Genomic DNA, 23616 nt, shown 5'->3' on the forward strand with positions numbered 1-23616 from the left:
CTGTTATTCCATTCCTTTGCCTCTCTGTAACTTAACACCTTAATTTTGGGTAGTGCATTGCAATTTTCAAAACATTTTCACATACATTATATTGTTTAAGTTACACAAAAAATCTAAGATGATGGTATCAAGGAACTGAAAGGTTAATTTCACTGCCTATGGAAACACTACTAGTTAATGACCTGGGTCTCCTTACTCCCAGTCCCTGAGATACAGCTTTGTTTCTCACCAACCATTTTATTCTTACTTGGTCCTTCACAGTTATTTTGGGAGGAGGAGATCCAAGTCAAGGCTAGGGGTCTATAAGCCTGTACAAGTGTAACTTGTACAAAGTAGTCCCTAGTATATGATTCTGGGATCCCTCTCTCAACCTCTTCTAACACTACATCATGCAGGTTTGAAGAACAGGTAGCTGAGACTAACAGGTAAGATCCAGGATTCAATCTCAGCTCTGTTAGACTCCTAAGGCCATGCTCCTTCCACTGGATATGTGATGTGGTCACATATGAGGACTGTGGCCTTCATTATTTACCAAGGGTGTCTATCAGGGAGCCATAGAGTCAGAGTGGGCAGGTTCAACTTCTTTTCTCCCTCTGAAAAGCTGACCTGTGTATACCATATAATGTGGCACTCAAAACAATTTGGCACATTTCTTATCCATTTTCCTACCATCTCAATATCTCTAGTGATAAATATTTGTTCAGAAGCTGCCCCTCCTGTGATCCAAACATTTGTGTGGTTAAAAAAATGTTTCAGTCAAACCAAGATGATGGTAGAAATATAAGGCTAACAAGAATCAGAGATGAGCACTTCAACTTTAAATCCTATTGTCAATTACCTTTGGTCTCTTGCTACTCTTCACCATGTTCCCCATCTCCTCTTGCTGCTCTCTGTAACATTTTAGACTTCCTCTTTCGTTTCCTTCTTTGTTTCTTCAAACCCGTTACAACTCTGCTGACCTTCCTTCGTAAATAATTGGCCCATTTGCTGTAATATAAGAAGTTCAAGTGAAACCCTATTTCTCGTTAGTGACAGAATAATAATGGGAGGTTATAAGGAAAAAAATATTTGCCCAGATAACTATACTCTCCCACTTGATATTTTTAACTCACCAGATTTAATAAATCTGACAGAAATTATTCCACTTGGCTTGCTCCTATTGATCATCATAACCATCACTATTATTCTCTATACAGTCATTTTGATTATGTGACCTTTTGTAACAGAAATGCTCTCCCACTTCCCTGTGCTGACATCAATGTTACCCACTCTTTAACAGTAAGCATAGATATTATCTTGTCTAGGAAGCCTTCTCTTCCACTCCTAGTTTAGAGGGATTCCTTCCTCCTATGAACTTCAAATCTACGTAGTAATGGCTCACATTATATTAGCATTGACAATTTTCAAAGCACTTTCACTTACTCCTGTTGTCATTGGGTATACAATCTCGTACCTCCTTGTATTTGTGTGGACAGTTGGTAAAGGGGCACTTGAGAGGCTACCACATGCCAAGAACTTCACTAAGTGCTTTACATACTTTCTCATTAAGTCCTCCAACAGCCCTAGAATGTGGATAGTGTGTTTCCTATTTTGCAAATGATTAAACTGGGGCTTAAAGAGGTAAGATAATTCACCCAAGGTCACAGATAACTAGTAATGGAGATGCCAGAATTTAAAGGTAGGTCTGTTTGACTCTAAAGTACAAGCTTTTTCCATTAGACCACTTTGCAGTGTTCGTGAATAATGGCTAGTAGCAGGTATGATAAACTTCCTATGTGCCAAGGCCTGTATATAAGCATGTCATGTGCATGATCTCATTTAATCTTCATAACGACTTGATGAGGCAGGTATTATTTCTATCATTCCCATTTTTCATATGGGGAAACTGAGGCACCAAGAGGGAAAGTAACTTGTCGAGGTCACCAAACTACTCAGTAGTAGAAGCAGGATTCAAATCCAGATCTACCTAAATCTAAAGTACAATCTCTCTCCTACTACACTAACCTGTCTCATTCTCTCCTCAAAGTTTGTAAATTCCTTCAGACTGGAACCTTACCTTATCACTTTTTATATCCCACAGAGGAAATGGAAATGTTTGTTGATTTTTATCAAGAAATGTTTGTTGATTTTTATGCTTATAGGGCTTTTACTTTCTAAAGAACTAAACATAAGCCAAGAAGAAAAAAAATAGTAATGTTCATGGCAGAGTTAAGCAAAGAGAAAAATCCAAAGATAGAAAAAAAGAGAGAAAGATTTGCACACAATATGATGAAGAGGTAATGACAGATAAATAATCCTATCCTCAGCTCAAGCTAGGTAGCATACAGAAGAAGATACAAGGACATTGTAAGTGCTACTTAGCTGTACAGAAAAACAAGGTTCTGAGCATGTGGGTCCCAGAGATACATAAGTCTGTCTTTGAAATTATGACTTTGAAGATAATACTAACTTTTCTACCCTAAAACTGTATTACTGGGTTGACACTGAGCTCCACTAGGTTAGACAAATGTGGAGCAAAGAAATTCTTTCCCAATTTATCATAAAAATGTCTCCTGGCATAAACGAAATGGTGAGTGAAGGCAAAAAATATATTTATATGATTTATCTATGGCCTGTTTATGTTGCCATATTGTTACCTGCAGTCTAAAAAAATAATAACTGAAAGAACTACACAGTTCTCAGTCCCTTGGGGCCAGATGTGTTTGAGAATGCAGATTATTTTGGATTTTAGAAAGGTAATATGACATCATATATTGAATATTACATGGCATTCCCATGGGGTCTGGGGTAGTATCTCATAATCAAACACAGTAACATTTCTGCAACAAAATATATGAATATTCACTCTAAGAATTAAATAATGACTAGAAGGAATCTCAGTCCAGATTTGTCACAAAATGAATAAAACAAAATTTTTAGGTTTGCAGAAATGTTTGAATTTCAGGATTTTAGAGAAGAAACTGAGAACCTATGCTTTTTTCTAATGCTGTGATGTCAATATATCCTATTTTATATAATTAAAATGACTATGTTTTCTTTATCCACAGATTTATTTTAAATTTGGTCATGTACATTTCACCTTAATTATCAACATAAAAGCAACACGGCCTTATTATTTCAAAACCGGCCTAGGTTTCAGAGAACTTGGTTTTTGTTCAGCCTCATCACTAACTGGCTATATGACTAACATTTACTACTGAGATCCAAGGTTAGCTATTCTACCTAACACCCAGTGAAAATGCCCAAGGGAGAGAGTAGGAGTGAAATGATTTTTCAGTGTACTAGAGGTGATTTTCTTCTTTTCATATGAAGTGTTATATATCATGGCCAGCATACTCACACTGAAAAGGTCAATTTCTTGCACACTCATTCACTCACTGATATATTTGCTCATTTATTAAATAAACATTATTCTAAGTACTAGAGACATAAACATGAATAAGATATGGTACCTGTCCTTGAGGAGCTTAAAATTTAGAAGGGAAAGTAGATATACAAACAATATTACATTGAGATAAGTTCAAGTAGAGGTAATCAGAGAGTGGTAGAAGGCAGACAAGAAGAAGCCTGACCCAATGTGTGCAGGAGGTTTGGAGTAAGCTTCCTAGAAGAGGTGACATCTAAGATGAGACCTGCAGCCTGAGTAGAGAGAGCCAGATAAAGAAAAGTGGAGGTAGGGAGATGCATAAGAGATTTCAGTTAGCAGACACACTTTATGAGAATCAGAGTGGCAAGATGGCATGTTGTTTGTAAACATCAAGTAGAGTAGCATGGCTGGAAATGTTAAGTGAGCTCACTGGAAATTTCTAATGACACAGATCCACATAGTTGTGGGACATTTTTTTCTTCTAAAAATTCCCAGGAGCCTAGATCTAAGAGCAGAGAAGTGGTATGGATTCAGTTTCAATGAAACAAGGGGACCGGAAACAAGAATGGATTAAAGTAATAGACAACGGGATCCAGGCTGGATTTTTAAAAAAAGCAGATGATGTTAGGAAGATGGCAGACCAGGAGAAAAAGGAGAGTTAAAGAGGCTGGAGGCCTCAACGAGTTAAATAACAGGTCCAGCAAAAATAAAGCAGAGAAAAAGTTAGAGAACAAGGAACCTATGGTCAAAGAGTAGGATTTTGAACTTTAAGATTTCAGAGACTCAGAGGTTCAATTTTTAGTGAATAACAATGTTCAAGATGTGGGCATGAAACTGGGTGGCCAACGATGAGTAAAGGGGCAATTCCTCAGAATTGAGTACATCAGGGAACTCTGATGCTAGGGGCTCAAAGAAACAAAAACATACATCACTGAAGAAATTTGTTGGGTGTTTTGGAACCTCAAGAGTTTAACATAACTAATCAGAAAGAAAGAAATGGCCTGAGGACAGAGCAAGACGGCAGAATAGAAGACTCTAACAATTATCCCCATCCTACCCCACCATAGGAACACCAAATTTAACAACTATCTACACAGAAAAAAAAAAAAGCACCTTCATAAGAATCAAAAATCAGGGGAGCACTCAGAGTACTTGCTTTTACCTTCATATAGCTGAAAGAAGTACTAACGAAAGTACGAAAGACTGTCTTGAATTGCCATGCCACCTCTCCCCTACCCCCAGCAGTGGCTGCATGGCACAGAAAAAGAATCTGTGCACTTGGGAGAGAAAGAGTGCAGCAATTGTGAGACATTACATTGAACTCAGAGCTGCCCTGTCAAAGCAGAAAGCAAAACCAGGCTGAACTCAGCTGATGCCCACTCACAGGGGGACTATTTAAACCAGACCTAGCCAGAGAGGAACCACCCATCCCAGTGGTCAGGATTGAATCTGGCAAGCCTTGCCACTGTGGGCCAAAAGTTCACTGCAGCCCTCAATAATCTTGAAAGGCAGTCTAGGCCACAAGGACTGCAATTCTTAGGTGAGTCCTAGTGCTGAATTGGGCTAAGAATCAGTGGATTTAGGAGGCACACAACCTACTGATACACTAGCCAGGGTGCCTAAGGGAATGCTGGTGCCACCCCTCCCCTAACTCCAGGCTGCAAAACTCACAGCTCCAAAAGAGACTCCTTCCATCTGTTTCAGAAGAGGAAGGGGAAGAGTGAAGATGACTTTGTCTTACATCTTGGATATCAGCTCAGCCACAGTAGGAAAGGGCACCAGTCAGAGTCGAGAGGTCCCCTTTTCATGCCCTAGCTCACGGATGACAGTTTTAGATATACCCTGAACCAGGAGAGAATCTACTGCCTTAAAGGGAAGGATCCAGTCCTGGCAGGACCTGCTGACTGAAAAGCCCTTGGGCCCTGAATAACAAGCAGTGATACCTAGGTAATATGCTGTGAGCCTTGGGTAAGACTTTGAGACTTGCTGAATGCAGGTGTGACTCAGCACATCCTCAGCTGTTGTGGCTACAGGGAGAGACTCCTGCTTGAGAAAAGCAGTGGGAAAAGTAAAGGGAACTTTGTCTTGAACCTTAATTACCAGCTTAGTCACAGGGGAGTAGAGCACCAAGTGGGCTTTTAGGGTACCCAATCCTGGGCCTTGGCTGTTAGATGGCATTTCTGGACCTGCCCTGGGCCAGAGGGGAGCCCACTGTCCTGAAGGGTGGTGAGTTCCAGGCCAGGTAACATTCACCACAAGCAGACAGAAGAGCCCTTGGGCTTTAAGAGAACATTGGCAGTACTCTCAGTGGGCCTGCAGTGGTGGTTGCCACAAGGTAGGGCTTTTCCACCTGTAGAAAGGGGAAGAAACAGTGGGAAGAACTGCATCTTGTGGTGAGTGCCAGATCACCGGCAGTACAACAGAATACTAGGTATATTTCTAAGATTTTGACTCTAGTTCTTGGCTCCTGGAAAGTACCGCTGGACATGCCTGGGGCCTGCAAGAACTCACCACCCTGAAGGAAAGGATACAAGTCTGGCTGGCTTTGCCACCTGCTGTTTGTAGAGTCCCAGTGCCTTGAGCGAACATAGCCAGGTAGTGATTACAGTGAGCCTTGGACAAGACCTAGTGCTGTGCTGGCTTAAGGTCTGACCTAGTGCTGTCCCAGTGGTGGTGGCCTCAATGGTGTTTGGGTCACCTCACCCCAAAGCTCCAGGCAGCTCAGCCCAGAGAGAGAGATTCCATTTGATTGGGGAAAAGGAAAGGATGAGAACTAGAGCCTCTGATGGTAATCCAGGGAATTATTCTGTTTTTTATCCAAGACCATTAAGGCAATACCTCTACAAGTCTGCAAGAGCCACAGTGTCACTGGATTTGGTATGCCTCCTAATGCAAATACAGCTTAGATAACAACACTCAAGTCCCTTAGAACACCTGGAAATCTGTCCGAAGAAAGATAGGTACAAACAAGCCCAGATAGTGAACAGTACAATGAATACCTAACTCTTCAATGCCCAGACACAGACGAACATTCACAAGCATCAAGACCATCCAGGAAAATGTGAAATCACCAAATGAATTAAATAAGGCACCAGAGAATAATCCTGGAGAAACAGAGACATAGTACCTTTCAGACAAAGAATTCAAAATGGCTGTTTCGAGGAAACACAAAGAAATTCAACAGAACCCAGAAAAGGAATGCAGAATTATATCAGATAAATTGAACAAAGAGGTTGAAATAATTAAAAATAATCAGGCAGAAATTCTGGAGTTAAAAATGCAACTGACATACTGAAGAATGCATCAGTTTTTAAATAGCAGATTGATCAAGTAGAATAAACAATTAGTGACCTTGAAGATAGGCTATTTTAAAATACATTAAATAGCATTTAAAATGGTCAGAGGAGACAAAAGAAAAAAGAATAAAGAAAACAATGAAACATGCCTACAACATCTAGAAAATAGTCTCAAAAGGGCAAATCTAAGAGTTAGTGGCCTTATAAAGGAGGTAGAGAAGGTGATAGAGGTAAAAGTTTGTTCAAAGCAATAATAACAGAGGATGTCCCAAATCTAGACAAAGATATCAATATACAAGTACAAGAAGGTTATAGAATACCAGGCAGATTTAACCAAAAGAAGATGACCTCAAGGCATTTAATAATCAAACTCCCAAAGGTCAAGGATGAACAACGGATCCTAAAAGCACTAAGCGATAAGAAACAAATAACACACAACGGAGCCCCAGTCAGTCTGGCAGCAGAGTTACCAGCAGAAGCCTTATGGCCAGGAGAGAGTGGCATGATACATATAAGGTGCTGAAGGAAAAATAAGACATACTACTCCTTCACCCTAGAATAGTATGTCCAACGAAAATATCCTTCAAACATGAAGAAAAATAAAGACTTTCCCAGACAAACAAAAGCTGGGGGATTTCATCAATACTAGATATGTCCTACACAAAATGCTAAATTGAATACTTTGACGAGAAAGAAAAGGATGTTAATGACCAATAATAAATCATCTGAAGGCACAAAACTCACCGGTAACAATAAGTATATAGAAAACCACAAAATATTATAACAATGTAACTTTTTTGTATAAACCATTCTTAAGTGGAAAGACTGAAAGATGAACCAATCAAAAATATTAACTGCAACAACTCTTCAAAACATAGACTACTATAAGATATAAACAGAAACAACAAAAAGTTTAGAAGTTGGGGGATGAAGCTATGATGTAAAGTTTTTATTAGTTTCCTTTTTGCTTGTTTGTTTATGCAAACAATGTTATGTTGTTATCAGCTTAAAATAATAGGTTATTAGATAGTATTTGCAAGCCTCATGGTAACGTCTAATCAAAAAACATACAATGGATTCACAGAAAATAAAAAGCAAGAAACTAAATCATATCACCAGAGAAAATCACCTTCACTAGAGGAAGACAGGAAGGAAGGAAAGTAGAAGGAGAAGACCACAAGGCCACCAGAAAACAAATAACAAAATGGCAGAAGTAAGTCATTACTTACCAATAATAACACTGAATATAAATGGACTATACTCTCTGATCAAAAGACATAGAATGGCTGAATAGATATAAAGATGAGACCCAATCATCAGTTGCCTACAAGAAACACCCTTCACCTAAAAAGACACATATGGATTGAAAATAAAGGAATGAAAAAAATATATTCCATACCAATGGAAACCAAGACAGAGCAGGAGTAGCTATACTTACATCAGAAAAAAATATATTTCAAAACAAAACTATATGAAGAAACACAGTTCACCCATAAAGACACATATAGACTGAAAATAAAGGAATGAAAAAAGACATTCCATACCAATGAAATCATCAGTTGCCTACAAGAAACACATTTCACCTAGAAAGATACATATAGATTGAAAATAAAAGAATGAAAAAAAGACATTCCATACCAATGGGAACCAAGACAGAGCAGGAGTAGCTATACTTACATCAGAAAAAATACATTTCAAAACAAAACTGTATGAAGAAACAAAGACAGTCACCAAATAATGACAGAGGTCAACTCAGCAATGGAATATAGCAATTGTAAATATATGTGCACCCAACACTGGAGCACCCAGATACATAAAGCAAATAGTATTAGAGCTAAAGATAGAGATAGACCCCAGTACAATAATAGCTAGTGACTTCAATACCCTACTGTCAGCACTGGACAGATCTTCCAGACAGAAAATGAACAAAGTAACATCAGACTTAATCTGCACTGTACACCAAATAGACCTAATAGATATTTAGAGAAAACTTCATACAATGGCTACAGAATACACCTTCTTTCCCCAGCACATGAATTATCCTCAAGGATAGACTGTGTGTTAGGTCACAAAGCAAGCCTTAAAACATTGAAAAAAATTAAAACAATAACAAGCATCTTCTCTCACCACAATGGAATAAAACTAGAAATCAATAACAAGAGGAAATTTGGAAACTATACAAATATACAGAAATTAAACAATATGTTCCTGAATAGCCAATGAATCAATGAAATGATTAAGAAGGAAATTAAAACACTTCTTGAAACAACTGATAATGGACACATGATATACCAAAACCTGGGATACAACAGAAGCAGTACTCAGAGGGAAGATTATAGCTATAAGTACCTATATTAAAAAGAGGAAAAACTTTATATAAACAGCCTAATGATACATCTTAAATAACCAGAAAAGCAAAATCAAACCAAACCCACAATTAGGAGAACAAAATAATAAAGATGAGAGCAGAAATAAATAAATTTGAAATGAAGAAAATACAAAAGATTAATGAAACAAAAAGTTGTTTTTTAAGAAAGATGAATAAAACTCACAGACCTTTTGCCAGACTAAGCAAACAAGAGAGAATACCCAAATAAGTAAAATCAGAGATAAAAAAGAAGGCATTGTAACTGATACCATAGAAATTCAAAGGTCAATAGTGGCTACTCTGAACAACTATATGCCAATAAATTGGAAAATCTAGAAGAAATGGAAAAATGTCTAGACACATACAACCTAACAAAATTGAACCAGGAAGAAATCCAAAACCTGAGCAGACCAATAACAAGTAATGAGAGCAAAGCTATAATAAAACTCTCCCAGTAAAGAAAAGCCCAGGACCCATGGGCTGGGCACGTTGGCTTCTGTGTGTAATTCCAGCACTTTAGGAGGCCAAGGCAGGTGGATTCCTTGAGCTTAGGAGTTTGAGACCAGCCTGGGCAACATGGTGAAACTTTGTCTCTACCAAATATACAAAAATTAGTTGGGTGTGGTGGCACACGCCTGTGGTCCTGGGTACTGAGGAGACTGAGGTGGGAGGATTGCTGGAGCCCAGGAAGTCGAGACTGCAGTGAGCTATGATTGTGCCACTGCACTCCAGCCTGGGTTACAGAGCGAGAACTTGTCTTTAAAAAAAAAAAAAAAAAAAAAATCCCCAAGTTTACTTCCATAGAAGCCACTACATGCTAACTTTTTACCTGTACCTCTTTTATGGACAATGATTTTCTACCTTAGATACTTGTATATGTCCCTTATTAGATAAACTATGTGTTCCCTGGGAGCACAGAGCATAATCTGATTTGCTTCTTTGTCCTTCACAGCACCTAACACAAGGCCTGGAACACAGATATTACTGAAAGCATTAGAAGTTCTTGAATGATATAATGAAATGAAATAGAGATATTTCAGGAAGATGAGTCTGGCAAGACATTGCAGGATGGATTAGAGGGGGAGTAGCTTAGGAGTCCAGGTGTATGTCCAAACTGGTTTGGCAGGTATCCTTAATTCCTCTTCACCTAAGGCCAATGCCATACATTCCTATTTAAGTACCAAGAAACTTCTCTGGAACCCACCTCCTAGCCATCCTCCAAGCCCCACCTGCAGCCCCATCTCAGATAGTGTCTCTCTTCTAAGAATCTCTTGGATTAGATATATAATTATGACCTCTCAGCTCTGAAACTTGCCTTTGCTCTTTAGATGCCACCCTTAGTCCCCTTTTGCCCCTCTCCTGAAGCCACTTGCCTAGAACAGGAAAAAGCACTCAAGGCTGGGACTAAATTACAACAATAAAATGGGAGAAGGGACAAATTCCAGACTCATTCCAAAGAAGAACAAAACAACAACAACAAAAAAAATTACAAGAAGAGTAAGTGAAAAAATTATATATTGAGGATAAATGAGAAGAAATAGTCACCAATGACTCTAAGGTTCTAGCTTGGGAAACTAAAGAAATCACTGACAGGAATGGAGAAGTGTTAAGGGGAGATGCTTTAGGAGAAAAAGAAAATGAGTTCACTTTTTCACATGTTGCATTTGAGGTGCTGATAAAACATCTAATTCACGAGCATGACTGGAAATATGGAACAGACAGAGGTGAGGATTTTAGGATTTGGATTTAAGAGTAATTTACCCAGAGACTCTTGGAATACTATGATCAGAAAATACCATAGAAATTATCTAACTCAAGTCTCTACTATAATTTTGTTAGAAAATCAATACTCAAAGAATTTAAACACATCCATGAAACAAGGCAAAAGCAGAATTGGAACACAGATCTTTTAAAATGTCTTCCTCCTATATATTTCTAACATTCTCTGATAAATGAGAGTAAGGCTTTGGGAAACAACCACATTTGGGAGAACAAAGAAAAGCAGACTGAGATGGATCAAAATTTTAAGAGGAACAATGAAATCCAAGAGGGGAAAATTTCAAGAAGGAAGCAGTCAACAGTGTACTCTGTGACAAAAACATCTAATTGAATGGGAATTGAGAAAAGGTCACTTCATTTTGCAATGAAGTTATTAGTTACTTGGCAACAGATTGTTCTTTTTAATAGTACCTACTACGCCAGAGTTCTCTAAAATGCTGTCCTTGGAGTCCTTGCAATGGGAACACCTCAGACATATGATCCGCATATAATGAGGTTCTCTTATTATTTCAGTAATTAAATTACTCTGAACAGCGTCCAAGAAGAACCAGCTTTATACAAATTTCAAACTTATAGTGACTCATGTTAGAACAGAGTTCTAGTTTGCTCACATTCTCATCTGACATATTTTATCAAAGTTCTTAGAGGCTAGTCATACTTTTCAAAATTTATAGATGTTATTTCCTTCCTCTGAATCCAGATGTATATAATCCTAGGAACTTCAAACTTTCCAGTAGTTCACTAATTACTGCATAAAGTTTTTCAAAATAACATTACTAATTATATTGTACAGTATAATGAGACATGCAAACATGGGAAATTGAAAATGTAAATGCCTATTTTTTAAATTCAATGGGTGATGATTTTAAGGCAGTTTTTGACACATTTATTCCCAGTTCTTTACCTCTCATTGTAAGAAAATAAGTGGCACTAAGACTATTGGCATAATGAAAACCAAATTATAATACAGGGAATCATGCAGCAGGATTTGTCTAAATGTAGAAATTTCAGTAACAGCCATCTGGCAAGTAGCAACATTGAAAGTGTATGGGGGATGTGCTTTTTACATCATCTGTGTATCAGATGATCTGCAATCTTTAAAAAAAATAGACATTTTATTAGTTGAAAGAAAATACAGTTTTGTCATTTTCAGACTAAGTTCTGAATTCTGTCTTAATTCAAAGTTACAAATTCAATCTGATAGGAAGAAAAAGAACATGAAAATGCACTTCATCTGAATGTAACAGGTATGGTATTATAATGTTTAAATTTTCCACCTTACCAAAGCTACAGACACACTCAAGTATCATATCACTACATAATCCACAGATGTTTAAATGGCATATACACACAGATTTAAACTTCATCTAAAAGCAGATAAAGATTAGAAACCGAATTAGAAACTGCACTTGAGACTACTGTCACTGGCTACAGTAATAGCTGTTATAAGAACAATTCAGCCACCTCCCTTTTTCTCCTCCCCTTAGAATCCGTCTTCCCTGCTTCGTTTTGTCACTATCCACTTGATCTTTTCCTTCCTTCTCCTCTAAGCGAAGGCTTAAGCCTACTAGTGGCACTTATACCTAATGAAGCTTCTGATCCCTATTAATTAGGATAAAAATAGATCTTACATAACCTTGAGGATGCAATAAATTTCAAAACACATCTTATATGTTAGTTTAATATAGTTATTAGTAAATTCTTAGAAAGTTTTTCACTAAGGCTCTCTGCTTCCTTTTGTATGTGCACCCAGTTCAAGCCGGCTTGAGTCCTCTGTATACCGGGTTCATATCACACTAGAACTCAAGTCAACTAGAAGTAAACTAGAGATTCATTTATAGATTATTCCAGTGGAAAAATTAAGCCGTATCTGCTCAGAAGTGAAATCGGTTAAGGTGTCTATAGAGAGAAGACCACCATCTGAATGTAATTAATTCTGTGAAAAGGACCCCCTCCATCTACTCTAAATCTGTCCCCGTTCAAAATCGACCTCAAATGGCACCTCTACCATGAAGCCTGACCTGCCCTCTCCCACTTAACCTATTCTCCACTGCTTCAAAACTTTTGTAAGTTATTGCTACCATCCATTTTAGTCCTTAATTATTTTCATCTTATATTGTAATTTAAATGTGTCATACTTGGGATTTGTTTTAAGGTGGATTTAAGCTCCTTAAAATTAGGGCCTATGTCTTAAAAATTCTGTATCCTCCATTATACCTGGCACACGCAAACATTGAATGAATATGGTCAATAGTGGAAAAAATGACTTAGGTGCCAGAAACTGAAGTACATATGGCTCTGGTGCGTAATTACCCTTTTCACCTACACTGCTTTTACTTCTCCCACCAACTCAAATTGCTTCACATTTTTGTTTTTTTGTTTTTGTTTTTTTTTTTTTTTTGAGATGGAGTCTCACTCTGTCGCCCAGGCTGGAGTGCAGTGGCGTGATCTTGGCTCACTGTAACCTCCGCCTCCCGGGTTCAAGCGATTCTCCTGCCTCAGCCTCCTGAGTAGCTGGGATTACAGGTATGTGTCACCACGGCTGGCTAATTTTTATATTTTTAGTAGAGACGGGGTTTCACCATGTTGTTCAGGCTGGTCTCGAACTCCTGACCTCGTGATCTGCCTGCCTCGGTCTCCCAAAGTACTTCTCATTTTTTAAGCTCTCCAACTTTTGCCAGTTGTTGGCTCCTTAGGTGATCCTTAAAAAAAGGCACTGTCCAAATTGCAGAGGTTGGGGAATACCAAAACATTGTTTGTTTTGGCTTGCAACTGAAGGACAAGAGAAGAGCTCCGACAGTTCTTTCTTAAAGGAATGCTCAGTTATTTAATGTTTAGACAGGATTTAGCAGGAGGAGGAGCTTAAGGGTATCTTCCAATGATGAAAGAACAAAAAAAGGTCTTCCAAAAGAGGCCCAAATCACATTACTGCAGATAGTCATAATAGCTTTTGGTACCTCTGATTTAGACAAACAACTGTGTTTGGCTTCTTTCTTTTCCTTTTTAAGCCATCACATATTGATTTTACTGCTGTGTCTATTTCTCTTTTATGGGTTATTTTACCTACTCTAATATTTTATCTATCTCTTTATTCTTTGAAATGGAGAACAGAAAGTGAGTTAAGGAAATCATTCAAAGGAGATATCTTGCCCTGCAAAAGCAGACTTTGGCCTGCACTTGGCTCCTTGTTTGGTATCAGGGATGGGATTTCCCCATTCTTACACAATTATTCCCCTTGCCTCTAAAATCAGCCTACCATAATAGGCTCAAAGTGCCCATCCACTCTCAATCATTGTTCCTGGAAATTCAGCTAAGCAGCAAGATGAATCTGCTGCCTGCTCCAAGGGTCATGATAGTCAGCTCAAGATGACAGAAGGAGCATACTGCTCTTGCACAAAATAGTAAAATAAATAAACATAGTAAACCAAAACGTATAGTATCCAATATATACACTTACTCACATTGTTCAAGTTTCTCAAGCAGTCTGTATTATGCAGAAAGAAGGAAATATATTAGCATCCAGAGAATAATCCTTTGGATTTCACTTTAGAGAAAAAAAAAATCCAGAGAACCTGAACACCCCCATAAAATTCCTTTGCAGAGGCATAACACAGGGACCATAACGAAGTTATCATACCAAACTTATTATCCTAGAATCTCTCTAAATTTCATGGTATATTCCTAGCCACCAATTTCTAGCAAATGTTACTTTATTGTTTATTCATGGTTTTTTTTTTTTAATAAAAAATCAACCTTTGAAGAGAAGAAGGAAGGGTCAAAAATTCCACTCCTACTGCCAATCACCTTGATGATCTTTATCCAAAGTAAGGTAGTGTATACAGTCGAATTATTCTTGCAAAATCTAAACCATATTCTGGTAACTCAACTACTACTTCCCCATTAACTTCAATAAAATATCAAAGATGCTTAACCTTCAACAGGCACCTTCTCTTTATCAGAGAATTTAAGGAGGTACTTATTCTCAGGGTAGTGACAACACTGACCTTGCACCGCACAAACCTTAGCGTAAGGGCTTCCCTTAACTTTGTGCTCTAAGTGCCTCACTCACCTCACTCTAGTCCTGACTGTGCTCTATATCTGTATACCCACTCTGTCCCCATAGGTGGGGAGCTATATATATATATATATATATAAATATATATATTCTTAAAAAAAAACTGGGAAGCATCATGCTGGTAGTCCATTGGCATTTTGTATAAGATGCTACGAAGAAATCTGTTTACCAATTGGCTTGAAGACAGATGAAGGCTTTATGACCCAACGGTAGATGATCATTAAAGAGCAATGGCAGATGACTCAATGGAAGCTAACACTTCCAGGAACTGTTCTGATTTACAGTTAATAGCCACCCCCACTGCACACACACCAAGCTTGCTACTTTATTTTTCTTTCAAACTGTGGATTTGTTTGATGAGGGAATGTACAGATACTATGCAGGAAGAAAATCTATGGAAAAATAAAATAATGCACATTTTATTTTTGAGATGGATTTTCACTCTTGTTGCTGAGACTGGAGTGCAGTGGCGTGTTCTTGGCTCACTACAACCTCTGCCTCCCAGGTTCAAGCAATTATCCTGCCTAAGCCTCCCAAGTAGCTGGGATTACAGGTGTGCACCACCATGCTTGGCTAATTTTGTATTTTTTAAATAGAGATGGGGTTTCGCCATGTTGGCCAGGCTGGTCTCGAATTCCTGACCTCAACTGATCCACCCGCCTCGGCCTCCCAGGTTCAAGCAATTCTCCTGCCTAAGTCTCCCAAGTAGCTGGGATTACAGGCATGTGCCACTATGCCCGGCTAATTTTGTATTTTTTTAAATAGAGATGGGGTTTCGCCATGTTGGTTAGGCTGGTCTCAAACTCCTGACCTCAAGTGATCCACCCGCCTCAGCCTCCCAAAGTGCTGGGATTACAGGCATGAGCCACCACGCCTGGCTGATAACATGTATTTTAAAAACATATTATGGCAACTCTAGTTTTAGGTTTTTCCCAAGTTACCATATTTTCAACATAAAGAACCCAAACATAATCCCTATATTTCTGAAGTATATTAATAAATATGTCTATACACAAATACTCATGTATACTTAGCAACCAGCAAATAAAAGTTTACGTTTGCCTACCTCCTCCAGAAAAGAGAGCAGCAATAAATGGGCAGATATCCCAGGATGATCAGGCTGATTGCACCAAGCCCAAACATTCGCATCATCTGTTTAGGCTCTGTTGGTTTAATTATATCCTGTTACTTTCATGACTTAAGCAAGAGAAGTAAATCCAAGTTCTTTCATAAAGTCTTTATAAAGAAACTATCAGTTAATAAAGTGAAATGAGGAGGTATTCTTATGTGACAGGTAAATATCCTTGCTACTTTACAAAGAACAGGAGTTCATGAAATGTTCTTGAAACACACTGAAGGCTACACTTTCAATATGTATCCCTTAATGAAGCCTTAACAAAATGATCCTACTCTTTTTGTACAATCATTGATTATTATGATGCATATGATATATTTCTTCCTCTGGCCCTAAATAGGTTTTTTTCTCTTGACCATATGTTGTACATCCTAGAGCACTTGGGGAGCACATTAATCTATGAACCATCAACTTGGTAAATAAGTAGCTTCTTAATCTATGGTCACACCACCCTGAATATGCCCCATCTCATCTGATCTTGTGAGCTAAGCAGGGTCTAGCCTGGTTAGTACTTGGATGGGAGACTGTCTGGGAATAACCAGGTGCTGCAGGTTTACTTCCAAATTACAAAATATTAAATTAAACAAGGAATCAAGAATGCGCAGGTGAAATAAGCATATTTTAGTCTTATATTCATTGGAAAATGCATTCTAATGTGATTGGGGAATTGTAAGTCATGGTTAAATTTTTTCCTCTGCAAGAACCAAATGTTGCTTCATACATAATATAAAGACCGAACTGATAAATGAATTACAAATAACATGTGACAGTGTTAAAATTGTAGTAATATATTCATGATCAGCTTTTAGTTTCCAGTATTAACACTACGTGTTCAACAGAAAGCCATAAATTGAATAGGGACTATATTAACTTAAGATATTATTTTGCATGCATCCTTTTTGTAGTATTTGTTAGTATTTCATCATATCAAATCCATGCATCATGAGAGCAACTGGAAATACATCCCCACTATCCAAATGAAGGTAACAAAAACAGATGGTGTAGTTCTCAAAACTTTGTAAAGAAAAAAGTATTCAGAAGAACCTAATTCACAAACTATAGAACGAGACTAGGTGTGGTGGCTCACACCTATAAATTCCAGCACTTTGCGAGGTCGAGGCGGGAGAACTGCTGGAGCCCAAGAGTTTGAGACCAGCCTAGGAAGCCTAGGGAGATCCTGTCTCTACAAAAAAAATTAAAAATTAGTCGGGTATGCTGGCGCACGCCTGTAGTCCCAACGACTCAGGAAGCTGAGGCAGGTGGATCACTTGAGCCCTGGATGGTGAGGCTGCAGTCAGCTGTGACCACGTCACCACTGCACTCCAGCCTGGGTGACAGAGTGAGACGCTATCTCAAAAAATACCCAATAAAGAAAAACTAATAAGCAGGCCTTAAAAGAAACATCTAAGTCCACTGCTACATACTGAGATGTCGAAGACAAGACAAATGGGAAGAATTCTACCTAGAAGGAAAAGCTGGGCAAGGAAAAGCAAGCTAAGGCATGCCCAACCGGTATCTTCTCTCAGCCACTGAGGGTTCCATACAGCCTGGAAACTTTAGGACAACACACAGAGAGTGACAAAAGCAAAAGAAAATGTGAGACTAATTTTTGAATTACCAAAGTCACCATCTAAAGACTAAGCAAAAACTGCTCCTGACTAGAGTCGTGACCACCTCAGGACTTTCTAAGGAGCATTGCTCTAGAATTGGGAGTCCCATTTAAGTATTAAGCTGGGAAATCCAAATGTGAACTTATGCCATTGTGATCTGCTTATTTAATATTAAAAAATAGAAATAAATGAAAGAGGAAGAACTTACCATCTCTTAATGGAGCAAAACATTTGAAGCTCATGGTCTCCAATGATGAAAAACAACATTTGTAGCTCAAACATTCAGTCTCATTAAGATCTTCCAGCTCATTACAAGGCTTTACCACCTGATTTTCGCTCATAATGCAAGCTTTTAGAAACAGAAATTTAAGAAACAGAATTCAGCATGGTTAATTAGCACTTTCCCTAATTAAATAATTATTGCAAGACAAAGAAGAAAAGCAAGCATTGAATGGCATATAGAGCTAGTGATGGGTGCTAAAAGAAAATAAAACCAGCTAAAAGTTACCACTAAGTTATTTAATATCACATTTTCAAATCTAGGTGAACTGCAGAAAATTACAAGTTGTTAAAAAATCATTGGTAAGATAGTTTAAAAGGACAATAAATCATGAGTGCTGGTGATGCAAATATAACACAGAAGGAACTAAATAACAACAGGTCAAATGCTTTTAAAACTAACCCCTTGTTAAAATGATCCCACATATATCCTCTGACTTAACGTTACTAAGCTACAGAAACTCACTGAATGCATCAATGAGAATGAATGTAAGTAAAAATTACATAGTTCGCTGCTAGTGACTAAAGTGATACACTGGTATTGACCTACTTTGTGTGAACACTTACCATATTGGCACTACAATATATTTTAAGATTCTTTGTTTCACCCTTAAATTATGACTATAATTTTAAACAGGCAATGATTTATGGCATTAACACCAAGATTCACATGCAACTGCAATAAATTCGTACATATCTGAATCTAAAAGACTTGCAAGCTCAAATAGTTTATTTTCTATAATACCCTGCTTTATAAGAGAAACAAATACAAACTAAAAAGCACGATATCAGATTTTCATTCAAAAAGAAAAACCTCCACAGTATGTCTATGTGTTAAGGCCAGAATAGATTCGGTTCAATCTCTTATACTATCAACGATTACAAACTTAAAAGTAGTAACTGATATTTTATAATCACTAAAGCACTTCAACATCAACAAAGAACAATATAATTGTTTTATGCAAATTTAAATCTCAGTATACTTTACTACATTCCTCTTTTTTAAAGATTGGCAATTGCTGAAGCCAAGGTAAAAATAATAATATCTACCATTCTTTAGGCAACTGTTTGGGCCAGGAACCTTGCTTTACACACTTTATTACTAATCTTTGCAACAAACTCCCAAACTGAGTTTTACAACCTCTGTTTTAAAAATAATAAAGGATCAAAGTAACTTATGCAAGATAAAAAATGTAACGCACTACCAAGTGGCCTAGATACTCATTTTCCAAACATTTTAGACAGGAGAGTTTATCCTACTTGTTGTTCTATATTCTAAGTAATCTGCTCTTCAATTCTGCTAGGCCCAGAGTGGCTCCTCTCCCCTAGGTTGGATTGCATCAAGTGTTCAGTTCTGGGTGTCAAATACCCAGAAAACGGTGAAAATAGTCAGGACTACTCAACGATGGGATGGACTCCTTGCATGCTGAGTTTCTCACCATGGGTACTGTTCAAACACCACTTTCCAGAAATGCTAAAGAGAGGGTTACCGTTAGGGTTAAATCATAGAAGAGACTAGATTATATGATCTCTAAGATCAGCTGATAATTTATACGTTAAGTGCATCTGATGGATTTTATGCCAGATATTAAAATTAACACGGGCCAGGCCTGATGGCTCACGCCTATAATCCCAGTACTTTGGGAGCCCGAGGCGGGCGGATCACAAGGTCAAGAGATCAAGACCATCCTGGCCAACATGGTGAAAACCTGTCTCTAATAAAAATACAAAAATTAGCTAGGTGTGGTGGCGCTTGCCTGTAGTCCCAGCTACTCGGGAGGCTGAGGTAGGAGAATTGCTTGAACCTGGGAAGAAGAGGTTGCAGTGAGCTGGGATCATGCCGCTGCACTCCAGCCTGGCAACAGAGCCAGACTGCCTCAAAAAAAGAAAAACAAATTAACTTTCAGGCTCAAATTACTAAGAGGCATTGCTAATTTTAAAGAATCAAAAAGGTAGAACAATTTTTTGTCAGGTTTAAGTATATAATTTTGTCCAAAAGGAGAAAGATCAGGTGATCTCTCAAGCTTTCCTGCCAGTGTGTGTCAAGGTTATCATTTTAATCTGCAAGAGATATTTTATGAATAATAGCCTAATGACAAAACAATGAACATTTTTTTCATGCTTAAGTGGTAAGAACGTTTATTTTCAATTAAGTGGGGGAGGAAATAAATTGGTTAAAAATATTTCACGCTTTATGAAACTGTAGTTATTGTCTTCAAAGAAGACAGTATGTACATTTTATAAATATTTAATCATTGTTTGAATCAACCTAGGTCAGACGTTTCTATTAAAATGGAACAACTTTATTTTGTTGGATAAAATTGTTACTTCATATAATTGATTTTGACTCACTTTCCTGCACCAGGTTGGAGAAATATTTGGGAAATGCACATATCTTTTTCGGACCATTTTTACAGGTGGTTTCAGTGTCTGTACAATGTAGTTATTAAAAGTAAGTATACGACCGTTTGCATCTGTTGTTTTCATACGCTTTAAAGCTTAAATCATCATTAGTTGTTGTTTGCGACTAATTTTGGCACTCAAATCATTCTTTCGGCCTATACAACATAACACCTCAGATTTCTTTTTTATTTACTCAGTTTGACCATGGCAGTATTTTGAGTTTATTTAAGGAACTTCTTTATTTTGCTATTCTCATTGGTAGATGCCTATTTTAAACTTAATGAAACAAGTACAAAGAAACACAAAGAGATTTTTTCAAGTTCACTAAAGAATTCAGTAGTAAAGCCTGGAATTGAAAAACAGATATAATTTTGTGCTTATAGAGTATATCAAATTTTGTTAGAATAAATTCTGCATGATTTTTCATAAGAGCTTTATCTTTGTACTTCACATATTCCAATTTATACGAAACTTCTCCTTGAAAGGGCACCACATGCTATACAAAATGAAACATGTTTATTTGTGGTTAATAATTCTCAGGGGTCATAATGTGCTTGATAAACACATTATATACAGAATCACAAAAAGACGGTGGGACTTGAAGCCTGGGATTTCTATCATTAAAACAGATGGGGAAACATCTGGCATATTCCATAACATCAGTCACACAGTACCCTCACTAATGCCACAGAAGACATCAATTTCACAATACTGCGTCAGTGACTAAATTTCAGGCAATGTCATTCAGGTAAATTGTGAAAGATTTAGATATTTGCAAAGGAAAAGTATTTTATAAACAGTAATATACATTTATGAAATGCCTTACAAATATTATCTCAGTTCGTCCTCATAATTCTTAGTGGTAAATATCTTCATTTCAAAGATGAGGGCACTGAGGTTCAGAGAGATTGTCTTGTCTAAGCCAAAGAGCAGAGTCAGGATTCAAACTCAGCTCTGTCCCACTCCAGCGCCAATATACCACACTGCTTCCTAAACATTTAACTACTCTTTTCAAAACAAGAACATTAGAGGGGGAAAAAAATCAAACAAGAACTTACTTGTTGGAAAGAAAAAATTCAGCAGAGCTTCCGATGCGTAATCTTCCAGAGATTGGCCATTAGTGTTTTCACTGTTTTGCAGGATATACCCACTTGGAAGCACAAAATATGAGGGCCCTGAAGAAGAAGTAAAATTATTAATCCCAACATATAAAGCATATATCACTTTCAATGACCCTTTAATAGTAATTACCTTTGCTTAAATTAATTATAGAAAGTCAAATAGCTAACAGATATACTTTCATCTCCTAACAACTTATTATTAATAATCAGAATGCAATTTTGTTGTGAAACTGAAAAAGTGTTAAATTTACAAATGCTTAAGCTATAGGCTGACACATCCCATTGTTGTAAACTGATGTACAATAGTAAACTTGCCTCTGACAAACAGTATTAAGAGGCCTAATCAATTGATGAGCTGAAAACAGTATGTATTCCAACTAAATCAGATCCCATCACAGAAAACCTTAGAAAATATGTTGGCTTACATATATATTGATAAAAATCAAGGCCTTACATACAGTAAAACCTTCCTTATCCTTCTTTCTCATTATTTTAAAGAACTGGTTTTCAGTCTTATTTACACAATTCCCTCCTACATAAGAGAAGAGGATAACACAGATTTGTCCATAGCATTAAATATTTCCCAAAACTATCTTTAATAATGTCACAGAATTCTATTATATGGCTCTATTATAATTGAGTTAGCAATTTCTCCATAGGAAGACATTCAAGTTGTTTACAATTTATTGATGTTATAAAGAATACTGCAATGATTATCATTACATTATCATTAGCTTGCAATGATTATCGTTGAAGCTTTATATAGTTGCAAATATTCATGAAAAATTACTTAAGATAAATTCTTAAAGCATGGTGCTTGAATATGTTCAAATTACCCTCCAGCATAGTTACCCCAAAATACACTTCTACCAGTAGTACAGGCAAGTGCTAGTTTTCTCAAACCTCTCTGTTTTTTATTATTTGCCAATTTGATGGCCAAAATGAAACAAAATATCCTTTGTTTTAATCTGCAACTTTCATAATCAGTGAGCTTACATCTTTCGCATTGTGTTGCATAGTAGAGAACTTAACTCTTAATCTGCCTCATATTTAAAATATTTTTTTCAAGGTAATTGGTTATCCTTACATTTTTTATGGTGTTTGGGAAGCTCAGAAACTTAAAATTTTATATGTAATTAAATCTACCAATCTCTTCCTTTATTATTTTTACCTCTATAAAGGCATTCTATACTCTAATACTAACAACATTTTCATGGTTGTACTTTTTAAATTTAAATATTTAATACACCTGGAGTATATTTTTTGCAGTGTGTTACGGAATAGGGATACAATTTTTCCAGCAGTCCTAAGGCCCTTTATTAAATCCATCCTTTTCTATTATACTTATGATAACGTCATCATATTCTAAATCCTTACATAATCATAGATCTGCTTCTTGACTTTCTATTCTGTTCCACAAATCTATCTATTCATGTGCCAATACTAATGTTATTGTTTATTTTATCTTTTCTTATTTTTTTTTTTTTTTTGAAACAGAGTCTCGCTCTGTTGCCCAAGACGGAGTGCAATGGTGCAACCTCAGCTCACTGCAACCTCCGCCTCCCTAGTTCAAGTGATTCTTGTGCCTCGGTCTCCCAAGTAGCTGAGATTACAGGCATGCGCCATCATGCTCAACTAATTTTTGTATTTTTAGTAGAGACAGGATTTCACCATGTTTCCCAGGCTGGTATCAAACTCCTGATCCCAGGTGATCCACCTATCTTGGCCTCCATAAGCCACAGCACCCGGCCTATCTTATGTCATTATGTTTTAATAACTAATCTGGTAATCTTTTGATTGTCTCTATTATCAAATTTTATTTTCAGCTCTGAGAATTTTTTAGATGAACCTTAAAATCATTTTGTCAAGCCAAAAAAAATTTCTAAATTTTATGGTAATTATGTTCACTTATTTATCATTCATTCAAAAATCATTTATTGTGTGTCCCGTGTGCTAGGCATGAATTCAATTAAATGTGGACTCATTTGGAGAGAACTGATAATGTTACAAAATTTTTTCACAGAGTAGTTTTGTTTCTCCATTCAAGTCTCTTTTTATGTCCCTGAATAAGGTTTATCATTGTATTCAGATAGGCTCTGCACTTTTCTTAGTACATTTATTCCCAGGCATCATATATATTTTGTTGTTTTGTGAATATAATCCATTTCACCACATTTTCTAGT

At 37.1% G+C, this 23616-nt stretch overlaps 1 protein-coding gene across 1 annotated transcript in view; it reads right to left on the minus strand.

Annotated features, from left to right (window-relative positions):
• Positions 1 to 781: 781 nt before the first annotated feature.
• Positions 782 to 23616, minus strand: part of FMR1NB (FMR1 neighbor) — a 42984-nt gene continuing 20149 nt past the window's right edge. Inside the window, exons 4-7 of the mRNA XM_037988876.1 lie at positions 21371 to 21487; positions 17839 to 17979; positions 15952 to 16048; positions 782 to 987 (exon numbers count right to left, since the gene is read on the minus strand). Of these exons, the coding sequence (XP_037844804.1) occupies positions 852 to 987; positions 15952 to 16048; positions 17839 to 17979; positions 21371 to 21487 (491 nt within the window). The 3' untranslated portion in view covers positions 782 to 851. The remainder of the gene's footprint in view (positions 988 to 15951; positions 16049 to 17838; positions 17980 to 21370; positions 21488 to 23616) is intronic.

This window comes from Chlorocebus sabaeus, chromosome X (assembly GCF_047675955.1).
Source record: "Chlorocebus sabaeus isolate Y175 chromosome X, mChlSab1.0.hap1, whole genome shotgun sequence".
In the NCBI taxonomy this organism is placed as follows: Eukaryota; Metazoa; Chordata; class Mammalia; order Primates; family Cercopithecidae; genus Chlorocebus; species Chlorocebus sabaeus.